Source organism: Chrysoperla carnea, chromosome 3, assembly GCF_905475395.1.
Source record: "Chrysoperla carnea chromosome 3, inChrCarn1.1, whole genome shotgun sequence".
NCBI lineage: Eukaryota > Metazoa > Arthropoda > Insecta > Neuroptera > Chrysopidae > Chrysoperla > Chrysoperla carnea.
Window position 1 is genome coordinate 16,229,440 of NC_058339.1, and position 23,608 is coordinate 16,253,047.

At 29.1% G+C, this 23,608-nt stretch overlaps 1 protein-coding gene across 8 annotated transcripts in view; it reads right to left on the reverse strand.

Annotated features, from left to right (window-relative positions):
- Positions 1-12,366: 12,366 nt before the first annotated feature.
- Positions 12,367-23,608, reverse strand: part of LOC123295783 (protein turtle) — a 413,559-nt gene continuing 402,317 nt past the window's right edge. For all 8 annotated transcript variants that reach the window (XM_044877238.1, XM_044877237.1, XM_044877236.1 and 5 more), the window contains 3 exons: positions 23,358-23,585; positions 22,205-22,289; positions 12,367-14,032 (listed from right to left, as the gene is read on the reverse strand). In XM_044877238.1, the coding sequence (XP_044733173.1) occupies positions 12,586-14,032; positions 22,205-22,289; positions 23,358-23,585 (1,760 nt within the window). In that variant the 3' untranslated portion in view covers positions 12,367-12,585. The remainder of the gene's footprint in view (positions 14,033-22,204; positions 22,290-23,357; positions 23,586-23,608) is intronic.

The following is a 23,608-nucleotide window of genomic DNA, read 5'->3' on the forward strand; positions in this document are numbered from 1 at the left end:
TGGTCTAACTCTAAACAGTCCATGGAAAATATTTAATCCTCTCCGTGCAGTGTATTAAAAATATATTTTTTTGTTAAACACCTACAACGCGACGACATCATAAATAATAACAATGTACTTAGTATAATTGTTTGATTTATGGCGTTGTTCGCACAATTAACAATGATTTTAAAAAAATGTTACAATTATTGTAGGCAAATAAAACAGACAATTATTGTTAATTTCAAATTTTATAAATAACTTTAAAAGTATCAATATTTCTTTTTTTTTAGCTTAAATGTCTAATAAAAATGTGCCTGTTAAAGCTCTGCACAAGCTGATTTTCATTTTGCACAGTTTAAAAATTTTTATATAAATTTTGTCTATGTTGAACAAAGTTGTGACAAAAGTGTCAAACAACTTTTTTTAATTAAATGTATACTTATTTTTTAAACATATCCAAGCTATGTAATTAATTACACCTTCTAGGTATAAGGTCCGCTTAAAATCCAGCTAGAGATGGTAAGAAACATCTTTCATTGTAGTCTCTCAATTTTATATTAATCGATAGTATTGCGTGTGTCGATCGATAGTATATTTAATAGACCCTTAAGACAATTAATGTGCATTAATCCATTGAAGTGTACAGTCTCGATCTCGAATGGTATGTGGTATAATGTGTTAATATAGCAAAAGCTATTAAAGATATTGTAAAAAATGGACATTGGTTTCGTTATAAAAACATGGAACGTGACCTTGACAAAACAGACTATTTTTTAATTATCAAACTTATCCAAGTGGTAGGCGAAAAGAATCACTAAAATCTCATCTCGCTATGGGTTCACGAATTTTTTCTCTAGAATTTATTAGCTCTATACAGCAGGTTAGTCCTATAAAGAAGATTTTACTAAAATAAGTCAATATAAATTAGATTAGACAGAGTATTATGGTTAAGGTGTGTCATTGCTGCAGATTGATATCAGCACCGGATAAACATTTTTTGGATTGAAATTAAATGGTATTATTGAAATTTGATGATTCATTTATTGTTCAAATTATTTCTAATTAAATTTAATATAATTATATTTTTAAATTTTTTAACAAGTAAACAGTAATCAGTATATTATTATTGGTATAACATAATGGTATATATGGTAGGTATGCTATACAATTTTAATGTACAGAATATTAAACTACATTAATGAGTTTTATACTGTATGGTTTAGAAAAAACTACCACTAAGAATACAGTAAGAAATTTATACTTCTTGCAGATAAAATATGCCCTTTTATATAGGGCTGTAACGAAGGTACAAAGCGCCGGTAGCAAGTATTTAGATTGCGCCTTATATATATCGAGATCCACTCTAACTATTTTGATGAAAATTCGTATAATGATAGTACATAATAGTAAAGGCAAAATTGGGGAGTCGCTATAATCGTGTCATTTTACCATAAAGAGTACATTTAATTGATAAACTTTTTTAATTTATTCAAATGATAGAGTAACAAATTCTGGGAATTAAGCACGGGAAAGATAGCTAGGGAAAAACAGACTTCACAGTTGAAAAGAATGACCCAAAATTAGTGAGTTTCAAAAAAAAATTCCAATAAGATCGGATTAAATTTGCATGTGTTGACAAAAAAATTGAATTTTTTAACTTTATGACGTCATCAGAATCCAAAAAATTTAATTTTGCTCTATCACATTCAAATTTTATCTAATTTTGATAAACCAAGTATGTAATCCTACTAAATTTTCGTCATACTTTTCAAATTTGTGATCAAAATTAACCTAACTCTAATAGGTTTCAAGAATATGGAGCCCTGGTATCGAAATTAAGCACATAAGTGATAGCTAGCGAAAAACAGACATCACAGTTGAAAAGAATGGGCCAAAATTAGTGGGTTTCAAAAAAAATTCCAATAAGATCGGATTAAATTTGCATGTGTTGACAAAAAAATTGAATTTTTTAACTTTATGACGTCATCAGAATCCAAAAAATTTAATTTTGCTCTATCACATCCAAAGTTGATCCAATTTTGATAAACCAAGTATGTGATCCTACTAAATTTGGGTCATGCTTTTCAAATTTGTGATCAAAATTAACCTATCTCTAATAGGGTTCAAGAATATGGACCCCTGGTACCGAAATGAAGCACATATGTGATGACTCAAATGATCCAAATCCTCACAATGGATTCAATTTGAAGAAGTCTCTAAGGAAAAAGGTAATTTAATGGAGAGTGTTCTTAAATATTTTTCAAATGCGAGTTTAGGGTTCCGTACCCGAAAAATTTGTCGTGGTTTTTTATAATTTTGTAAATTTCACTTGTTACTCTATTTGCTTAGAGATTTTGGACCAAACAGTTTTTAATTTGAATCATTGAAAGTATAAACGCAATCAGTTAGCAGGAACAATAATCAATTTTATTTATATCAAATATGTATGAGTGAAATAACCATATATATAGAACAGTGTATTCATTAGAATTAGACAAGTATAGTAGATAATCAAATAATATAACAATATATAAATAAATATAAAATGAATAATTTAAATGAATAATAATGTTTGTTTGTTATAGTTGTGTTGCATGTGGGCGCAGTTTAAATAATTTTTACTCATCATTATTATAATATCTAGAGTTTATTATACAAAACTCTATTTCTGCATAAGGAATATAAAATGCAAATTGAAAATCTAGGCCTAAACATTATCTAGAATTATGACAGGATGCATTTAAAAGTATTTTAATATACTAATCAAGTTTCTTAAACTTTTTATTATTATATATAAAATATAAATTAGTTTGTGTAATTTTTTTGCAATCTTTTTTTTCTTTATTTACAAAGTTCGAGTTCTTTTCGAGTAAAATGATATTAGAAATACAATTTCACTTTGCACGATCAAGCTTTCTAGTCATTAACTGCATTTGTAGGTATGTAGTTTTAATAAATATTATTATATAATTTTGATCCTATCTTGCAGGGTCGCAGAATGCAGAGTTTCTGAGATATCGCAATATTTGAATTGATTTTAGTCCGTATCTCAAAAACTATTCTACCTGTCAACAAATGCACCCGATTTTTGTACTTTTTGGGTCAAAATTACCTTATATACTGAGTTTTATCGAAATTGGAGATAAAAAGAATTTTTCGATTTTTTGTAATTTTTTTAAGGGGTACCCTTTGAAAAAATCGAGGAAATCGGGAAAAAAAATTTTGTTTTGGAATTTGATGAATCTCAGTGGATAGGGTAATTTTGATCCAAAAAGTATAAAAATCAGGCTAATTTAATGATTGGATGCAGAGTTTTTGAGATATCACAATATTTGGATCGATTTTAGTCCGTATCTCAAAACCTATTCAATCTGTCAACAAATGTACCCGATTTTTGTACTTTTTGGGTCAAAATTACCTTACATACTGAGTTTTATCGAAAATGGTGATAAAAAAAATTTTTCGAATTTTTGCAATTTTTTTAAGGAGCTTGGTTGCTTTTGTTTTAATTTAAGTGAGGTCGTATCTTAAAATACTCAAAAGGTACTCACCACTTATAGCCCGATGTCTATTCCTCCGGAACACGTAATGGATGTCAGCCTTGTATTCATCGATAAGTTTCTTACCAGCCTTCTTAAAGAAACATAGAATCTTCGTGTGCATCTTCATTGATGTTGGATCTTCTATATCTCTGAAAAGTACGCTGAGCTTGGATTGTCATATTCGTGCCAGATTAATTGTTCGCTAAGTCCTTATATACACTATCATATCCACTTAAAGAGTAATCGGACTAGTTGAGAAATTCAGCACTTACTTGCTACTTATTGGAAGACAAACAGTATGATAATGGGATATAGTTTTCCAAGCGCCCGAGTTTCAGCTTCTTTGAATGAAACTTAAAATACTTCAGTCCAAATTTTGAAAAAGGTTAAGGCTTTTCTTGAAAATTAGGAAAGGGCATGCGAATTTATCAAATTAAATTATTAAACCCATTTTTAGTAATTATTTTTTTCAAAAAGGTGAAGGTTCTGTAAAATAAACCGATGAAGTTTTTATAAATCAAAACAGATTACTTCCTAGTCAAATCTTAATTAAGATTACTATCAAATATTTGTAACATCCTGGAATTCAGAAATCAGAAAAAAAAAATGTAGGCGCCTTGTTAAAGCTGGTAATAAAAAAATAATCAGTGGCGGCTATATGGTATAGTCATCGGTTTCAACAACAAAAATAAAGTTCCTAGGGTCCTCATTGAGTTTGTTAGTTAGTAGTTGTCCAGAAAGGAAGAGATCAAAGTCCGAACATAGTCTTTCGGGGGGGGGGTTTGTCTGACATAAGTTTTGTCTAAGGGCAAAAGTTACGGGATTAATTTCAACTTACGTACTTCTTCGCTATTTTCATCCATCATTCTTTTTCACTAGAAGTTTGGCTAGATAAACGATATTGAATTTGCCACCTTGCTCATAAAAATGTAAAAGTAGACTTTATACCATAACAAAATATGAAAAGTTAAATTAAAATTGATTAAAAGAAGTTATAAGCATTCAAAGATTGTTGCCCGTCTCTTTCTTGCAAAACAGTTTTATATGTAATCTATATTGCGATACTAAACAATGAGGTCACTTTTAAAGTATTTTCCTCTTTGTTTAATTAGAAAAAGGAGTTTTAAATATTGATATTTTTTATACTTCTAAACATTTTCAAAAACCAACCTCACATGTGTGTCCATGCAGTAAGAATTCTTCAGCTAAAGTGATAAATAAAATTTAGCCATCATCCCAATTATAGGGCGAAGATTGTTATTTTCTTGTACCCCTTCAAGGAATTTCTATTCAGGCAAATATTATGGGAAATAGGTGCATTTTTGAAATTTAATCCATCCATATTTCAAAAACTATTAACAATCGATTCTTGCGAATATGGAAAGTTTTCTTTAGTGGAGCAAGGATTACAGCATATGGCGATTTCAGCTAATTCGACGAAAATCCAATATCCCATAAGTTGAATGCCTTATCTTTTCCAAACTACGATATCGATGCTAATGGAAGAAAATTTAACCCAATAAAGTTAAAACTAGGTCAATTCTAAAACGGGATGTAATCTATTCGTCCAAAGACATTTTCGTAAACGAATATAAATGTGTTAATAAAATGAAATAGGTATATGATGGAGTTATTATTTAATAAGGTAGTCTGTTTATGAAGGACGTATTCAAAGATGCAATACGTACTTACATATTTTGTTTTCTTCATTTTAGATTATATAATAGACAAGTTATTTGTCAGTGTCAATTAACAACAATATTCATATCAAAATGTCAATTAAATGTAGGCGTTAATTTTTTAGATAGAATTAATACATATATTTGAATGAACAATTGGCCAAAAATGTGTTTTATAAACTATGATGGTTCCCATTCTTATTATTTACTAAAGAACACGGATGATGTATTAAAAAATGGAATACATATTTGATCATTTATTATTTACGCCTTATATAAATTATAAGGTTATGTTGATCGTGTAGGTTAGGTATTTTATAAATATGCTAAGTCAATTTGTATTAAAAATATTAGTCTAATTGTATTTTATTAATTATTTAATCAAAGGTTAGTGACCGTAAATTAAATGCATTATGTATCTAATAAAATGCATAAATTATATGTTGTTATATTTTTCTATTCTAAATTATTGATAGGTTAGGTTAGCTCTGACTGCTTTTAATAGTTTTGCATCGATCGATGGTATTGAAGTTGAAAGTCTTAGTCCTGGGGAAAATTTTTTGGTACATATATGTAGAGGCATTCATAAAGCAAAAAGAGATTTGAGGAGGGTGGGAAGGTCTAATATGGTAGTTGACTGATCTCGAATTTTCCATATTACGTATAAAAATGTAAAACTGGACTTGATACCATGACAAAATTTGAAAGTAAAATTAAAATTGATTCAAAATCGATGCAGTTATAAGCATTCAAAGATTGTTGCCCATCTCCTTTTAGCAAAACAAAGTTTTATATGTATCCCTATGGTGAAATCGAACAATGACGTCACAAAGCTATGTCTTTCTCTTTGTCTAATTAGGAATTTTAAACGTTTATATTTTACGTACTTCTATAGATTTTCAAAAAACAACTTCCAATTGACCTATGTTGCTCATTTGAAGATCCAATTGACCTATGTTTCTCATTTACAAAATCGACCTCATTTTTTACGTCCTAAGCACGCTTTAAAAATTTCAACTCGATATCTCCTTTCGTATTTGAGTTATCGTGATGACAGACGGACAGACAGACGAATGACAGACGGACAACCAAACCAGACGAGCCAAAATTTTGTTCGTAGCATCAATAGTTTTAAGCGTTACAAACTTGGGACCAAACTTAGTATACCTTGATATATATTACATATATACATGGTATAATTATGTAGAGGTAATGATTAACAAAGCTAAAGAATATTTAACCCGAGAAAAATTGGATCCATGTGCAGAACGCGAGAGGAAATCTCTCATCACGCGACTAAAGATTACCGGACGATTGACGCGAGTGCTGACGGGTTAATTGAAAATATAATTTCTTGAGGATATGTAAAATAAACAGCAAAAAATTTATTCTTTATTTTATTTGTATATATTTTTTCATCATGAGTGATAATTTTTTTTTTACAGCTGTATTTTCATTTTCAATAATTTTTTTAATTATTTTTTATTTTATTTTATTTTTTTTTTGTTATGTAAAGTCAGAGTTACACAGTAACGACTCAATTCTAGTTTTTCAACACTTAATAACTAAAAATTAGATCTCTAGCTCTACTAATGATTTTTTTTAGACTTCATTTTTATGTGTGTGCGGAAAATATATATAAATATTACATTAATTGTATGCTGTAAAAAGGTAAGTTTTTTTTTTTCATTTTCATATATTCACGTATCAATTTGTTTTTTTAAATATTTTTTTTTTATCATGTTAACAAAAAAAGTATTCATCATTCAAAAACTTAAAACTTCATAATAATAATTTAACAAATACATTTTTTTTTATACTTATTTTAGTTATTAAAAACGTTGTGTGGCAGCAAATTGTTTTAAAAATTAATAATTATTACAAAATTATTTTGATATTTCATCGAGCTCAAATTAACATAGGAACTTATTTTTTTATAAAGAGAAAAATGATGATACGACTGACATGTGTGTATGTGAGTTACAATTCATGATTTAATTTTCGTTGTGTTTTGTCTTATTTTAAATGCTACATATTTTTTACGAAGTTAACCCTTCAGAACGGATGCGTCGAGAGATTCTCTCACGCTAGTTTTAAAACGTCAAATGGAATGACAGTATTAACAGCTATGAGAGTTTTTCTCATCACTTCAGTGAAGTCGATTACACAAAAATGCAATTCGGATGGCTTCGTTAAACTTCGGCTATCTCAGAAGATAAATAAAATGTGATAACTAATTATTATTATATTTTATAAGTGATATTATTAATCAATTTTAAATTTCGCTCTTGGCGGTTGCGCAATAGCGTGAGATTTTCTTTCATGGCAAGAGTAATGGTTGTGGTAAGAAAGGCGACCAGTCTGAAGGGTTAATTAATAACAAAATTAATTTTCAAGCAACGTTTGATTTAATCGATTAAAATCTGCTTGATTCAACTTCACAATTCCAAATATCTTTACTATGTATATAGGCAACCTTTTATACATATCCTTAAGCATATGTTGCATATACATTCATAAAAAATGAAACTTAAGACTTGCCTCTGATGCAACGTGTGAGTTGACAATCCGCTTGAGTTATATTTTCTTCTTTTTCGAATGAATTAGTTCCATCTTTGTGTACGGTTTTCCACCCAACGAAAATTGTGAATTGTATGCATTTTGTTCGTACGGAAAACAACACTTTAAGAGACTAATTATTTCGTAAAAAATCCTATCTTGCAATTTGTATATAAACGTTGCTTTTACAAATTAATTTTTCTCATGTATACAGGGTAGGTCTTTTCTTAAATACATGAAAATTACGTCGAGATCGCGTTAATGACACCAATTACTTTTTGATTTTAAACAGGTTAAAAAATAGTTACCTTAGAAAGATACTTCAGTTATTTATTTCGAACCAATTTTTTCCGGTTTACTTGTGAAGTATCCGCACTATCTTTACATGTACATATTTTTTCTGTTATGCAACTTGTATTTCGAATCCTGATAAGTTTCTTCCAATCTACATGACTTTTTGGAAATTTCTTCCCGGTAGCTATTGAAGAAATGAAAGCGCAAAACGGTTTTATTATTTTTCTCTTGATATCTCCATGTTCGTATTCCTCGAATGAAAACATATTCGTATTCGTCGAATGAAAAAATTCCTTCAAAGTAATTTTCATGTAAAAAAATAAAATTGTAAATCCTTCGCTGTTTGTATGATGATAGATTAGATAATTTTGTAATAATTTTTATAATTATTCTTTTCAAAGTAATTAATATAAAAAACCAATTAAATTATATTTATTTACTTTTTGTAATTAATTCGAATCAATTATATTTTTATTAAAGAGATCAATTCAGCCTTTATCAATAATAATAATTAATAGCAATAAATATATATTTAAACTAGAAAAAAATTTGAAATATATAGGCAAGATTATTTTTAATCATTCATCATGGCAAGTTATGTTTTTTTTGTTTCATAAAAGTAGAGGTGGGTGTTTTTAAGTTTATTTTTTTTTTAGTTTTCAAAGCCAAAACTTTTAAGTGTGCTTTGTATTATTTTCGTGTTTTAAGTTTAATATTAGGTATTGTAATTGCAAATTTTTTAAATATAATTTTCATTCAAAAATACAATGCTTAAAATTATTCAATAAATAATTAAAAATAAAAAAACAAAAAAATCATTTCAATAATAGCTTTTTTTGTATCAACTTTTTCCCTAATGTTAAGCGTGGTTGGCAATGACAATTTTTATTTACAACGGATATTTTTTATGCCTGTAGTCTTCAATTGGAATTAAGTAAAAATTCCCCATTCATTACGATTCAAAAAATGGTTTGAATGGATTTCAATTACTAGTACAGTCAAAGAACACAGATTAGGAAAACCAAATTAAACCGATAGGGAAATTGAATGAAACCTGAATAGAAAGAAAATTTGATTAATAGGAAATTTTTCTAGGGTGGGGATGTATTGAAAACGTTATGTATTCAAATTTTATTAACTTCATAAAAGTAAAACTTTTTGGACAATTTTAACGATACAAATACATTAATTATTTATTGACAAATATACTAACTTTGGTTTATTAAGTTTAAATCTACGAGAAAAACTGTTTAGCTGGAACTGCCGATTTTTACACGGATATTAGCAATTCAAAATTCAAATTAACACTCCCAAACTTAGAATATCATTTTCAAAGTTCCAGCTTTTTGGGTGGAAATAAGTAATACTTATACTCGTAAGATTTTATGGATTAGAACTGATGGATCAAAGGTTTAATTCAGTAGAAAACATTGACAAATGTATTAAAAAATAGTCATGAGAGCCCCAACCTTTCATTTTCCCTATGTCTTTATGACATGTTCTGTACAATATTTGCATTGTTTAAAAAAAAATAAATAAAAAACTTTGCTGAACTGAATTAACAATGTTGAACAATTTTAAGCACAGTATTTAAGAATATATTCATTAAATAATAATGTTATTTACAAAAAATGAGAATTTTTTTCAAAAAATATAAAAATTTAAAAATTTTCTATTTTAACAAAATTTAAAAATTTTACTTCATGTGTTTTCACATGTTAAATAAAAATTTTTTCATTTTCTAAATATATATTTTTATGAATACATTTGCCTAATAAAAATACTTTTGGAAATTTTTTTTTCAATACTTTTTTCTTATATATTTTTTTTCATTAGAATATTTTAATACAATAATAATAATAAGTAATAGACCTATTTTTTATTTTCATTTTTTTTTCTTAAAAAATAAACAAATTTAAATTGTACTTAGGACGTGAATTTTACAAAACTAATATCACTATAGAATTGCAAACGTTTTTTTTTTTTTTTTGTTAATTCAAATTACAACAGATAATATTAATCAATTAAATATATTATAAAATTACAATGTTTTTGTACTTGAAAATTATTTAAAAAAATTATACCAAAGTTTTAAAAAATACCATTATAATTGTGAAACCAACGTAAAAAATTCATTGGCTTTTTATTTTCTAAAGATACGAATCAGACTTGAAGATTTATATCAATAAATTTTTTTATTTAAAAAAAAATTTATTGAATATCCTCTTTTTAATAAATAAACGCCATTTTCCACCCAAAACAAGTGGGTGGTTATTAAGTTATTTTCATTTTAGGTGCGTCTTTAAAATTTACATAAGAAATTAATATTATTAATTTAATTATATAATATATAATACAGAGTATTAATTTTAATTCATATTTCTAGAACATCTAATATTAATTTAATATCGCAACAGCCTCTCGTGTGTTTAAAATATAGTCACTGAGTGTTGCGTATGTGAAACAAATTTTCACATACTGCTAATAATATTTTGACACTCAGTGCTAAAGCGTTAGAATTATTACAGGCAAACATTGGAAGAATTTATTAAAAATTTTCAGTCGTTTACAAATCATAATTTTTTTTTTTTCAGTTTAGAAAGTGGTTTTAAATTAATTGTATAGAAATTTTTAAGAGGTTACATGTCACTTTGAAATTAAAAATATTATTTTCAATATTTGGGGTTAATTTTATGGGGTTTTGATTTTTCAGTCCTAAATCTTATTCCCCCCTTTCAACTCACAAAACGATTATTACTCAAATTTTTCGCTTTTTATATATATTTTAAAATTCAATCTTTAGGGTCGATCTCGAAATGACATTGTCCACAATTTCCACTGTGCCAAAAAAAAGTTTGATAGATATTTGGGAAGGGGAGCTATTTAGTTTAAAAAAAGACTTTGTCTGGCGTTTGGAATCTGAGCTAAAACTCGTTTAAGATGTACGACAAATCCGACTCAAACTTAGTTATAAAGTATTCAATATAAAAAATTGCCTCGAACGGTTTTTGATTTCAAAACTTAAATAGTTGTAAATAGGGCTTTTCATTTACAAAATGATTCTTTTTTGTTTCGGACTGTTTTCAATCAAGTAAAGACATAGCTTATATCTTCTATCCTTGTCAAAAACCGCTGCTTGAAAAAGATAAATATATTTAATTTTCTAAGGTTAGGTTAGGGTTATGTTAGAGTGGCTGTCCTGCGGTGAGACACACTTAGACCATAGGGTCCGTTGTGATACCGTACATGGATTGCCACATCCCCGTCCACTACTCTATGAGCCATTTGAAGCTTTTTAAGAACAGCAGGAGGGCTTTGACGTCGACTGACTTTAGGTCGAAGAAGTCGTCAAAGAGAGGCTGGTTCAAGTAAGTCCATCCCCTCATGACAAGAGCTGGGTAATGACAGAGAAGATGAGACATTGTCTCTTCCTCGTCAGCACTGTGACAGCTCCTGCATTTAACTTTCTTAGGTTGAATAGTTTTTTGACAACTGTCCGAAACAAAAGCAAATCGATAAAAAGGTCTATATATTAGATCGAATCAGCAGCGTAGCAACAGCGTAGAATGTACTTGTAAAAGATAATTTCACAATAATTTAATGTAATTTTTCCGAAGAAATTTAGGACTTCTTTACTATAAATATTCAAAAACTCTAATTATTTTTAATTTCAAAATAAGTAACCAAAACAACAAAAATGGGTTTTTTATCTCAATAATTTCTTGACTGACTTAATATCAAACTTTCAAACTAGTAAAATAGAAGTGAATCATAAAATTTGGTACAAAGAGTAATTTTTATCTTCAAATGTTGCCTAAGTATTTTTTTTTTTTGGTTTTTTTGTATTTTTTTAAATTTTTTAAATCAATATCTGCTTACATTTTATTTCGTGTTCTTTTTGAAATACATAATTTATTATTATTTTAACCATAATTGAGTTATTTTTTTTGTTAAAAAATATTGATAAACGTTTTAATTTTTGTATATAAGAATGTTTACTTATTGACGTTTTGTATGATTGAGCTATTATTTATTTTCACTTGAATTTTCACTAGTCAATGATTTTCCAAAGTTAATATTATATAATTTCGTTCATTAAGAAAAAAACGATATGCTCTTCTCATATGGTAATAAATTTTTTTATCGAAATATTGTTTATAGATTTTTTTATTATTAATCGTTAAATATAATAATTTAATCCGATCGATTTAATAAATAAATTATTATTAAGTGTGATTTATAATTAATTAATTTTACAAACTAATTTGCTTAATTTTTTTTTTTTGTTAATTAAAAAGTTCTTTGGGGTATTTGGTTCTCTTTATAATTAATTATAAGAAATTTAGAACATGTTTCGTTTAAATTTTAAATATATTATTTTTATGTAAATAATTCTAAATACTAAAAACATTGAATTCACGCACGCGCACTTTAGAAAAAAACAAAATAAAAATCGTTTTTTTATAAATTAAAGTTTTGTATTTAACTGCATATATTAAGTTTAATTCTCGAGCGCACACACAAATTTATTAACAAGCACTCTCTAATTCTTGACTACGACGACGTTTCGCTTGTCGTTTACGAAATTCATGGAATTCTTCTTTCATTGCTTGTACACGGGCTTCAATATTATCATATCTGGTGCTACGTAATTGACCAAATGCTTTACGTGACGTTAATGTTTCTGAATCACTACGTAAATCATCACGTGGTCCGGTGGGTGTGGAAGGTGTAGGTGTTGGGGTAGCTGGATCAAATTCATAATGTCCATCAACACTTCCAACGTCCACAGCTTTATGGACAACAGGATCTGAGCTCATTGGTGAATTGTCATGTAAACGTGATGTGAATTCCAACCATTGACCAACGATTGGCGGCGGAGGAGGTGGTGGCAATTGTTGTTGAGTTTGTATTGGTATTGTTGTAGTTGATGGCGGCGGTGGCGGTGGACGGTACGGTGGTAGACGCCATTCTACGCTACTACCAGAACGTGAGCTTTGATTCTGTTGGGATGATGTATTTTTACTACCAAATCCACTTGAACTTGAACGACTCTCTGGTGAAGCTTCTTGGAATGATGTGTGTTGATCAGGTGAAGCCAATTCAGGTGCGCTACGTGTGATTCGTGCATGTCTTGGAAACAAACGTGCTCTTGGACGTATGGTTGGTAATATTGGATACGGTGGTGGTACTCTAATAACACGACGTTGTACAGGACTTGTTGCTAATGGATGATGAACCGGTATAAAACCTTGATTACTTCGCGTCTCTTCATGAATAGCACGTAACGATGGCAATTCTTGCGAATAACGTTGATGTACATTACGTAATTGCATGTAACCAGGAGGTGTTGGAAATGAACGCTCTGCTGAACTTGGATGACGTACTGAACTTAAATCACTAAAATATACAGGCGACCATGGTGATGGCAACAATGCATTAGGCGTGGCTGGTGAACTAGATTGAAAACGTGGTGTGACTGGAAAATTATGTGCTGTTGGTGAATAAATTGCAGGTATAAGTGCAGCGGGATGATTGTGAAATCTTGGTTGCTGTGCAAGATTTCCTAGTACACCTAAAAATGCAGATAGGCCACCTCTCGCACTTTGCCCGGAACCTTCAGATCGTAAACTTAATTGACTTGGATAACCCACTAGAGGTCGACGCCAAGATGCACGAAAACGATGATTTCCACGACGTGGAAGAAATCCACCATCATCACTGCTGCTAGAATTAGAAATACTATTGGCTCGAGATGCAAGTGCTGAATCCACTAATATAAAACGTCCATCTGGGGCACGATGAATGCGTCCTAAACTTGCACTTGGTAAATCCGTATGAATAAACTCTGGACCAGCCCAATGATCAATGGATCCACTTACACTTGCTGTTGCGCTTCTACATCGATCACGTGGCCATATCCAATTCAGTATCAGACCAAGGAGCGTTACACTTGGTATTCTGCTTTGTCTAAGTCTAAGCAAAAAAATATGTAAGTATATGTGATTATATAATGTATCAGGTCCACAGTACATACTTGTGATAGATTTTATTGGTTTCTAGTTTTTAAAGAAATATTGATTATTTGAGAAAATTCTTAAAATGCTGTGTTTTCCTTCATGAGTTCCAGAAAATATTACTGGTATATTTATATACCAGTATATATAGATAATACCTCGTTATCCATAAAAACTATCAGCAAGGAGTACTGTGGCGTAAATGATTCAAAGTGCTGTCAAAAAACAAATTAAAAATCAAAATTCAAATTATAATCGAATAGAAGATAAATCAATCAAATGAAAAAATAAGTGCAGTGTTTTTGCCAATACTAAATATAATTTGAGTGATTTAAAAACCATGATGTAAAAAAAAACCCTTTGCAATGAAAAAAATACTGTGTTTTAAGAATGGAAAAAAACAATAAAATTAAAACTTTTTGTTTTAATAATCGATTTGTTTGATAAAATTTTTATAGAAAACGAAAATGTGAACTATTTGCAAATTCTAACAAACAAAAAGTGCCTAAAACATGCCTGACGAAAACACAATCGTATGACATAAAACAATTAATGACATTCATGCATTAAAATAAGAAAGATTAATAGAAAACAAAAACTGAACGCCTTCATTCGAAACATTCAAGAAATTTTCGATAATTTGTTCACAAACAATTCAAATGAAACATTTAAAAACAGGTCAATGAACAGGAATCATCGCAGGAGTGGTTTAGACTTTGGTTCATCATGCTAAAAGTTTTCCAAACTGGTTGGTCATTCATCAGACATTATCGTCGATCTATGGCATGTTTTACGAACGACACGAAGTTGAAATTGTTACAGGTAAAATTGTGAGAATGTGAAGTAAAATATCGAGTGCTTCGAGTGAATTTTCGACGTCTTACCCGGCAAAGCGTTTACGTCAAAATTTAACTTCTTCAACCCAGATGTCACGGAAATCATCATGCAAAATTAAAGGGTAGGTTTGATTCAAAATGTTGAGTGCAAGAGTTTTCATCAAAATTTTCCATTTTGTTTCGAAGGAGACAAGCAATGATTGATAAAATATTGCGATAATTCAAAAATTGATCCTGTTAATGTGCCAGAACAAATCGATACGGTCCAGAAATAATAATCGATTTCCTACTATACTACATCTGTGGATATAAATGTAGACCAGCACTGATGTACGATTATGTACGTTGATGTACTCTGATGTACACAGATGAACTACAGACTACTGTACATCAATTGTGATGTAAGTAGATCTACACAGACGAACAAGTGTACATCTAGTTCTTTTTTTTCAAAAGAAATCATCGGAGACATCCCGATATATAAAACAGTTTTTCCCGGGTCACATTGACAGGATTGTTAACATTGACTTATTTAAAAAATATATAATTATTTTAAATTGATGTATTTCTTGATTACTTCGAAATGAATGAATGCGAAATTTACAGTGACAGTGCAATTCTTATTTACAAAATATTAGCTAAAAAAAATATAAGGCAAACAAACAAACAGAAAAACGTCACACAAAAACACAATCCAGAAAAAAAAATACACTTGAATTTTATAATGGACTAATACATGTGAGAGTGCGGATATTGGTAGTGGCGTGAGGGTTATCAGGAGTTTCAACAGTGGCTCCCGAACTCTTCACCTTTTTTCCTCCTGGTTGTTGTTGGGATCCAAGTGAGCATTAAAGGGAACAGTAAACATATCACACATATAAGGTACCATTTAGCAACATTTTGTAATATATGTTAGGGTTTGTTATTTTTCAATTTTGTTATATTTTTTATAATTTATTATTGATTTTAAACCCTAATTTTATTTATAATTATTATCCACCATATTATTTAAAATAATTGTTAAATATAATCCAACTAACATTTCTTTTTATCTATATTACCGACTAGGATTTCTGATAACTTGTTAAATTCACTCACAGATGGCGAGACTGCAGATCGTAATGTACCTTAATATAATTTTTTTGCAAAAACCCTATTCGACGGAAAGATTTTTCCAATTATCATGAAAATATTTCCGGATTTCAAATATAGTTGATCGTTAAGTGTTATTTATTTAAATAATATAGTAGATATATTGAGCAGCTAAAATTCTACTGCAATTCTACAAATTTATTCAGAGTTATTTCTAGAAAACTCTGAAGCCATTCCAAGGAAACAAAATTATAATAAAGGGTTTGTTACGTACAATTAATTAGTCAAAGCAATCACACAAACATTGTATTTTTTAGTCTCGGGATATTATGATTATTATTGTTGATATCTCCTTTTATAGTTTTTTTTTTTGATTTTGTAACAATATTCATAAATTAAAAAAAAAAAGCAAAATAAGTGTTTTGGATGTTGTTAATCACAGAGTGTATCATACAAATTAGTGATGAGTAATTAAAAAAAAATACAAATAAACAAACAAAAACAATGAAATGATTAAGATACATAACTAAATAGATTATATTATTTCATATTTTACTTTGAAGGAATAGTGGAAAATCATCCACTAAAACAAAACGTTATAACTGCAATATTCGCTTATTGTAGAACCAAAATAAGCGCCACCTCGTAGGAATATTCTTAAATTCACAAGTTAGCCATTATATTTGGTAGATTGGAAAAGTTTATATATTTATTGTAGTTATTAACTCTGATAAAAAAGTCCGATTAATAAATTGGAAATTTCCAATTCAACCAATCAGAATGAATAGGATTCAATTGGGAAAATTTCCAATTCATTCCGATTCATTCTAATTGAAACCAATTAAAATTTTGAATCGAAATTTAATTGAAATGTATCGGATTTAATTGGAAAAAATTTATAATTAATTCCGATTCAATCCAACAGAATTAGTCAGAAATTTCCAAAAGAAATTTCATATTGGATTGAATCGAAATTCAATCAGAATCAATTCGAAATTTGAATCGGAATTGAATCGGACTTTTTATTAGGGAAAAGTGAAAAATATAGTAAATTTGCTTCTTTTGACGCTAGCTTTGTTCTACACTCAACGAATATTTCTTTTCTCAAAAGACGCAAATATGGCGATAGCATACAAAGGTCTTTTTAAATAACTTGGCAATTTATTTATGTATCTTGCAGGATGACAATCAAAATGCAATCTATCTTTAATGGAATGATAAATAAAAGTGTTTACATATAATTACACACTCTGTTTAAATTTTGGTTTTATAATAAAGCGTGCTATATACGTCATATTTTTTGTGCAATTATCTGAATATTCGATTTGATGTTAAAAAATGTTCACTCAAAATGTTTCGTGTATAGCGTGCTTTAAATGAAAAATTATTCCCCAAAAATTCTATGATTTAACAAAAAATACTTTATAATGAATACAAATAAGAAATAGATGTGTCTAAATTCATAGAAGCGTGTTAAATAGTGTCATGTATCGCGTAATACGCGAGTATTTGTATTTAAATTAACACCTACCAATAAATTTCCTGTAGTTCATCGACTTAAATTATGTAAAAACTGAAATTAAGTAAGCTTTAAATATAGTTTGAAAACAATTAAGCCTGGGTAGCCTCACAAAAATATAAAATTTAAATGTCTTTAACTAAATTTAAATCTTTTTCTAAATAATCACTTTGCATTTACCTATCTATGACACTGTAATCATAGTTTCTAGTTATTTGGTTGTGACTGGTGCCAAACTTAGTCAGAATTTTTTTTTTCATATAATTGAGAGTCCAAACTATGATTATAGTGGCTCCATTTTAAGTTAACTATAGGTAAATGTCTCAATAAGCTTTAAATATTGAAGAAGTTAACCTAATTCATGTAAAGTGGGTGTTTAGTGAATCTGATTTTGTGCAGTATGTCAATCACTGATCTCTATAACTGGACGAGTGATGTGTATAATTGAAATAAAGAATTTGTGTTAGGCACGAACCCAAATAACAAGGTTGTGAAACTCCTGTTCCGAACTATAAGCGCCAGTGACTGAATTTACGTCGCCTATCTGGGCGGGGTCTAGTCATCCGTCGTTGCGTAATTTGTACTGCGCGTCAGGCTGCTTTACACAATTGAAACAATTGAAATTACAAAGTACGTAACGACCGAGCAAAGATAGGAGCCTTTTTTCTTGCTACCCTCTCCACTCGAGTTTCACGTCCTTGCTATATGGGTTCGTGGTGTTAGGTTTATCCATATAAAGAGATCAGTTAAATTAATCTGTACGCCATTCATTTAACTTAGGTTCTTGGAAAAACCTCGGTTATTTTTGGATGCACCGTAATTATAAATCTACTACGATTTTCCCATATACTTTTTTAAATCCAAAAGCAAGCAGTAAACTTTTTTCTACTAAATCGATTGACTTCATTTTGTAGCTTTCGGCATTTTGAAAAATGTTTCCAACATTAATTAGTTGCATACTCCCATTTTAAGCCACCCCCCCCCTTTCAAGCTACTGATAAAAACACCCGCGTTTTATTTAACTAACATTCCTTCATCAACTTGAAAAAAAAATTGATGATTTTCAAACGGCTGAAGGGGAGATCCGCAAATTTCATTTTCTTGGGGTCCCGATATGGTTAATCCGGCCCTGCCGACAATACTTAAGCGTGTAGTGTGTAAGAGTTTTTGAAATTTATCATTCATCATATTCATTTAAAAATATAATGAAACCATCTTTTATTTAACAAACTAAAGCTAAATGAATGGCGTTCGGATTAATAATAAATTAAAGCTCAACATGTCCATATAAAAACACAATAAAAAGAGGTATTTTGTTTTAGAAATAAAATACACATAATAAAGATATATTTATTTTTTTTATTAAATAAAGAATAATAATAATAATTACACAATAAGAATGTTTTAACTACTTTCTTTTTTTTTTGGAACCTTAAATTTGATTTTTTTTTGTATTAATTTTTCCCTACATTTAAAAGCAGTGGATAAATGAGTTTGGGCAGATAAAATCAATAAATTACTCTTTTATTAAAAAAATCAATAATTTTTTATATTGAATATAGATATCCATCCGAGCTTATTAATCCACTTTTATGCGTTTTGATGAAGCAAATAAATTTGAGGAATAAAATTAATAATTTTCTCTTAATTTTAATTATATTTTATTTATATATATTAATTTTATATTATTAATTTATTTCGTAAGTATTATTGCTGTGTAATTTTTTTTCAATTTTATACAGATGTGGGCGTTGTTTGAATTGATTTACACCTTTTTTCTATGAAATAATTAGTGAAACTTGTTGAAAATGTGATTAAAATTTATGGGCAAAAATTTTCGAAATGTATAAAAAATTTGTTTGAGATACAGGAGATTGTAAAGTACATACACATTTGGAAGTTGAACTCCTGAATATTAACACATTACAATATTGATAAAATGCTATACAAATTGATGCTTTTTACATACATTTTTAAGAACTGTTACGTTGAGATGGAATGCCTGCATTGCTCATGTAAGATGCACCTATGAACATAACAGTAAAAGAGTAATTCTCATTTGGTGCTTCCAAATATTTTTGGGGTGTAAGATATAGGTATTTAATTTCTTTCAATCATTTTGAACGCTTTACCCTTTATAGATTGAGAGCCGACCATAAATTTAGGGGAGTATATCCGACCTTGCCTTGCGAAAATTCGCCTGTAAATTCGGAAAAAAGCGTTCAAGTGCCCTTAAAAGAGACACTTTTTCGGTAATACGCAACTCGGGTTTGAATATGTGCGTTGGATAGATTTTTTATTGTACTTGAAAGATTTGCTATCTTGCCCAGTCGAAATCAGGACAAAAAAGGACGCAGGCCCTAATAACCTTTGATAATTATTGTAATAACCTTGGATCGCACATGCTCTACGATGCAGCAGTCGGTAGTTGGTAATAAAAATTCAAGTACAATAAAAATTCTATCCAACGCACATAGGCAAGTCCGAGTTGCGTATAACAGAAAAAGTGTCTCTTTTAAGCACACTTTAACGATTTTTCCCAAGTTTACGGGCGTATTTTCGCAAGGCAAGTTAACATCAACTGATTCTTTGGTTTTTCTTCCATCGTTTACATATGTGTTTTAAAATGGATCGATTATACTACACTGACTCGGCTCTTGGACTATTAAATATTTTGCGTGGGTGGTGTAAAGTGCTCGAAGTGATTGATTTCAAAATTGATAATAATAATTATCACCCTTATTTATTTAGATAATATTTTTTGTAGATGTTGAAAGACAGTTCTCTCTTTTAAGAACATTTGCATGCTAATGTCTAAACCTCTGTGCTATGTCAATTTTGTGCTTTTTAAAATCATTTTCCATAGTAGGTACATCAGCGAGAGTGAGAGAGTACATATATATTGTGTATAAGAAAGATACTATTGTATGTCTGCTTGCTTGCTTGTTATTGCTACTTTTCACAAGTATGTAAAATAGCAGACATATAATAGTATGTAAAATATTTGCCATATGAAAAATAGATTATAAAAAGTAAATTTAAAATATTTAAGTCCTCGCAAAAAACGCCGTCGTCCAATTTCATTTTGTCAAGTTGTACCTAAATTGAGAACTGTCAAATTGATGTTTAAAAATCAAAATTTACACTTTTGATACATAATTATTTCATAAATTGTTATAAATTTTCACGTAAATTTACCATAACATATCCCCTGCTTTTGGTATACTATTTAACTAGTTTTATAATAACGAAGAATATAACGATTAGTTTACGAAAATCCAAGAAACGTGACTTAGAAAATTGCGATACTAGATTTTTTATGCATTCATTCAATAGGGGGTAGTTTGGAAACCTTAAATCTGGTATTTGGACACCTTAAATGTGTAATCGCAAAAGTAATCCTTTCTGGGCCCATTTCTTGCGTTCTATTCATTAAAATTTGAATTATATTCATTAAAATAGCGTGTTTAAAAAGTGAGGTTAAGTTCGTAAATGAGCAACATAGGCCAATTGGATCTTGGATCAGTAGAGCCATCTTTTAAACCGTTAGAGGTAGAACAAAAGTTTAAATATAAAAAACAACAACTTTTGTTTGAAACATTTTTTCGTAAACATCACAGTTAGAAACACAAACCGTTCCAAAAAGAAACTCATGAAAAATTTTTTGAATTTGACCATGAATAACTTTTTTCTATCAATCAGAGTGTGTACTTTGACATAAATGGGTTTGAAGATACAATGCAAACAAGTCCAACGACACCAAAATAATCAAATTTTAATAAATACAACGCAAGATATGGATCAAAAAAGCTATTGTCCAAAATAGCGGCAAAAGGATTAATTTCGCCAATACGCAAAATCAGATTTAAGGTATCAAAACAATCCCTTAGCGAATGAATGATTAAATAAATCAAGTGCCATAAACTTTTAAGTCAGTTCGTAAATGCATTGGAGTTTACCCTTCAAGAGTAAAATGTATCAAATGTATTTGCGATATAAAAACGGAAAATTTGGAAACGTACTGTTTATTACATAATGCCAAAATTTGAATAAAATTTCGTAAGAAAAAAGGCGTTCCTGTATTTACAGGGATATGTTTTTTTATGTGCATGGCATATAAATTTTATTATTTTATTTTATATGCTACAAATTTGTGCAAAAAATTTCATATTATTCTAAATTACATAACATTATTTGTATGGTACACCCTTTACATATAACGAAAAAAAATAAAAATATTTGAAAAACGTTTACAGTAATTTAAAATAATTAATGTTTTTTGTTCATCCAAAAAAAATATCAAAAAAAATCACAGTATCCCGTGTTTATTTACTACGGGTATTATATATTTATATTTTTATTTTCACTATGGTGTGAGACTCTTACGGTTCATGTGAACGCTTGTTCCAGGAATTATAAACACGCTCTCGTAATCTCGATAGGACTCGCACTCAACTGTCCTACAGGGCAATAATAGACACTTTTTAAAGGGACTCATTCTTGCTCGTTTTGTGCTTTAAAAAGTATTTAATTAATTTTTTTTTTAAATTTAATTTGTAGATAGAAATTTAGCTGATATATATATTTTTATAGTTATATAAAAGAAAATATTATATATATAATTATTTATTTAGAGCATAAAATGTAATAAAAAAGAGAAGTAATTCATGAAGTTGGTACTTACTTCTTCAAAGGCACTTGACTTTCTGCTGCAGGTGTATTCGAACCGTTTCTCGTGTCTGTTATACGACAGGCTACCATATTATAAGCTGAAATATTATTTTAAATAAAGTTCTAGAAAAAGTTTGTATAAATATATAAGGTGTTCTTTCTAAAAGATCTTTACTACATTTATTCAAAAAACTCAAATTTTGCTAAATTTACATGTTGCTTCATTTGAGCGCTATACGGCTTTAAAGTATTGTATATTGGAATAAATTAAAAACAAAGTATGCAATTTTGGTAAAATAGGGTAGGCCGACACTGTTTTTGAAATATTGAAGCCGAAAGATTTAGAGAAAATCACTTATAGAAGAAATAAAACACAAATGCCGTTCATTTCATCACTTTAAAATTAAATGTATTTTATTGAAAAACTAATGCTGATTGTTATAATTTTCTTTATAGGAAAATCCTTGCCATGCTTTTAACTAATGAATATCAGTTTTCCTTAAAAAATTTACGTTAAGAAAATTAGGCTAGTTACATAAGAAAGCATACCTTTAAAAACACTTCAATATAGGATTTACATGATAAAAACGCAAACTTCAACAGCTCAAATCTAAACAGGACCCGCCAATATACAATAGAAAAATAGCTTTCTGTGAAACTTTTCCTAACCCACTATAAAATATTCTGTGGTACTATTCTATTTACAAAGATCTGACAGCCATAAAAATTTTTAACGAGTAGTTTTCGAGTAGCTCTTTGTATAAAATGTACTTCAGATCGTTCTGATTAAACCTCTCATGGCCACCCAACTTTTTGACGAGTAGTTTTCAAGCTACGGGTGACCAAAGCTTCACATATATTATATTTGTAGTACCTATTCCACCAGGAAAATGTTCTTCGAAAGCTTTTATGATCACAAAAATTTTTACAGGGTAGTTTTCGAGTTAGACTCCCGTTGATTGATATTAGCTATAATTTTAAAATTGGTCCCCAAAATTTAGCATAAGTAGGTATACACTTCTTAAATTTAGAATTTAAAAAAAAATTCAAAATAATTTCGTGTCGAAGGCAAATGGAACTAGCTTATAATATCTTGTATGCAAAAGAACGTTTTCAGAGATCTTTTAGAACACCCTGTGCTATTTAACAGTTTTAATAAGACTTACCTTTTTCTTGTTTTCGTCTTTTTCGCTTATTGCAAATTTTAACAGCACAAACTGATAATATAATAGCGACGATGAAGAATAAAATGCCACCAACTACGCCGGCAGTGATAGCCTTATGTTTCACTCGTGCAGGCACCGCAAATTTTACCATATCACTGGATTCGTAACTGGTTACAGAATTTGCTAATACTCGGAAATAATATGTTCGACCACCAACCAAATTTTTTACTAAATTAAAAGTCAAATTGAAT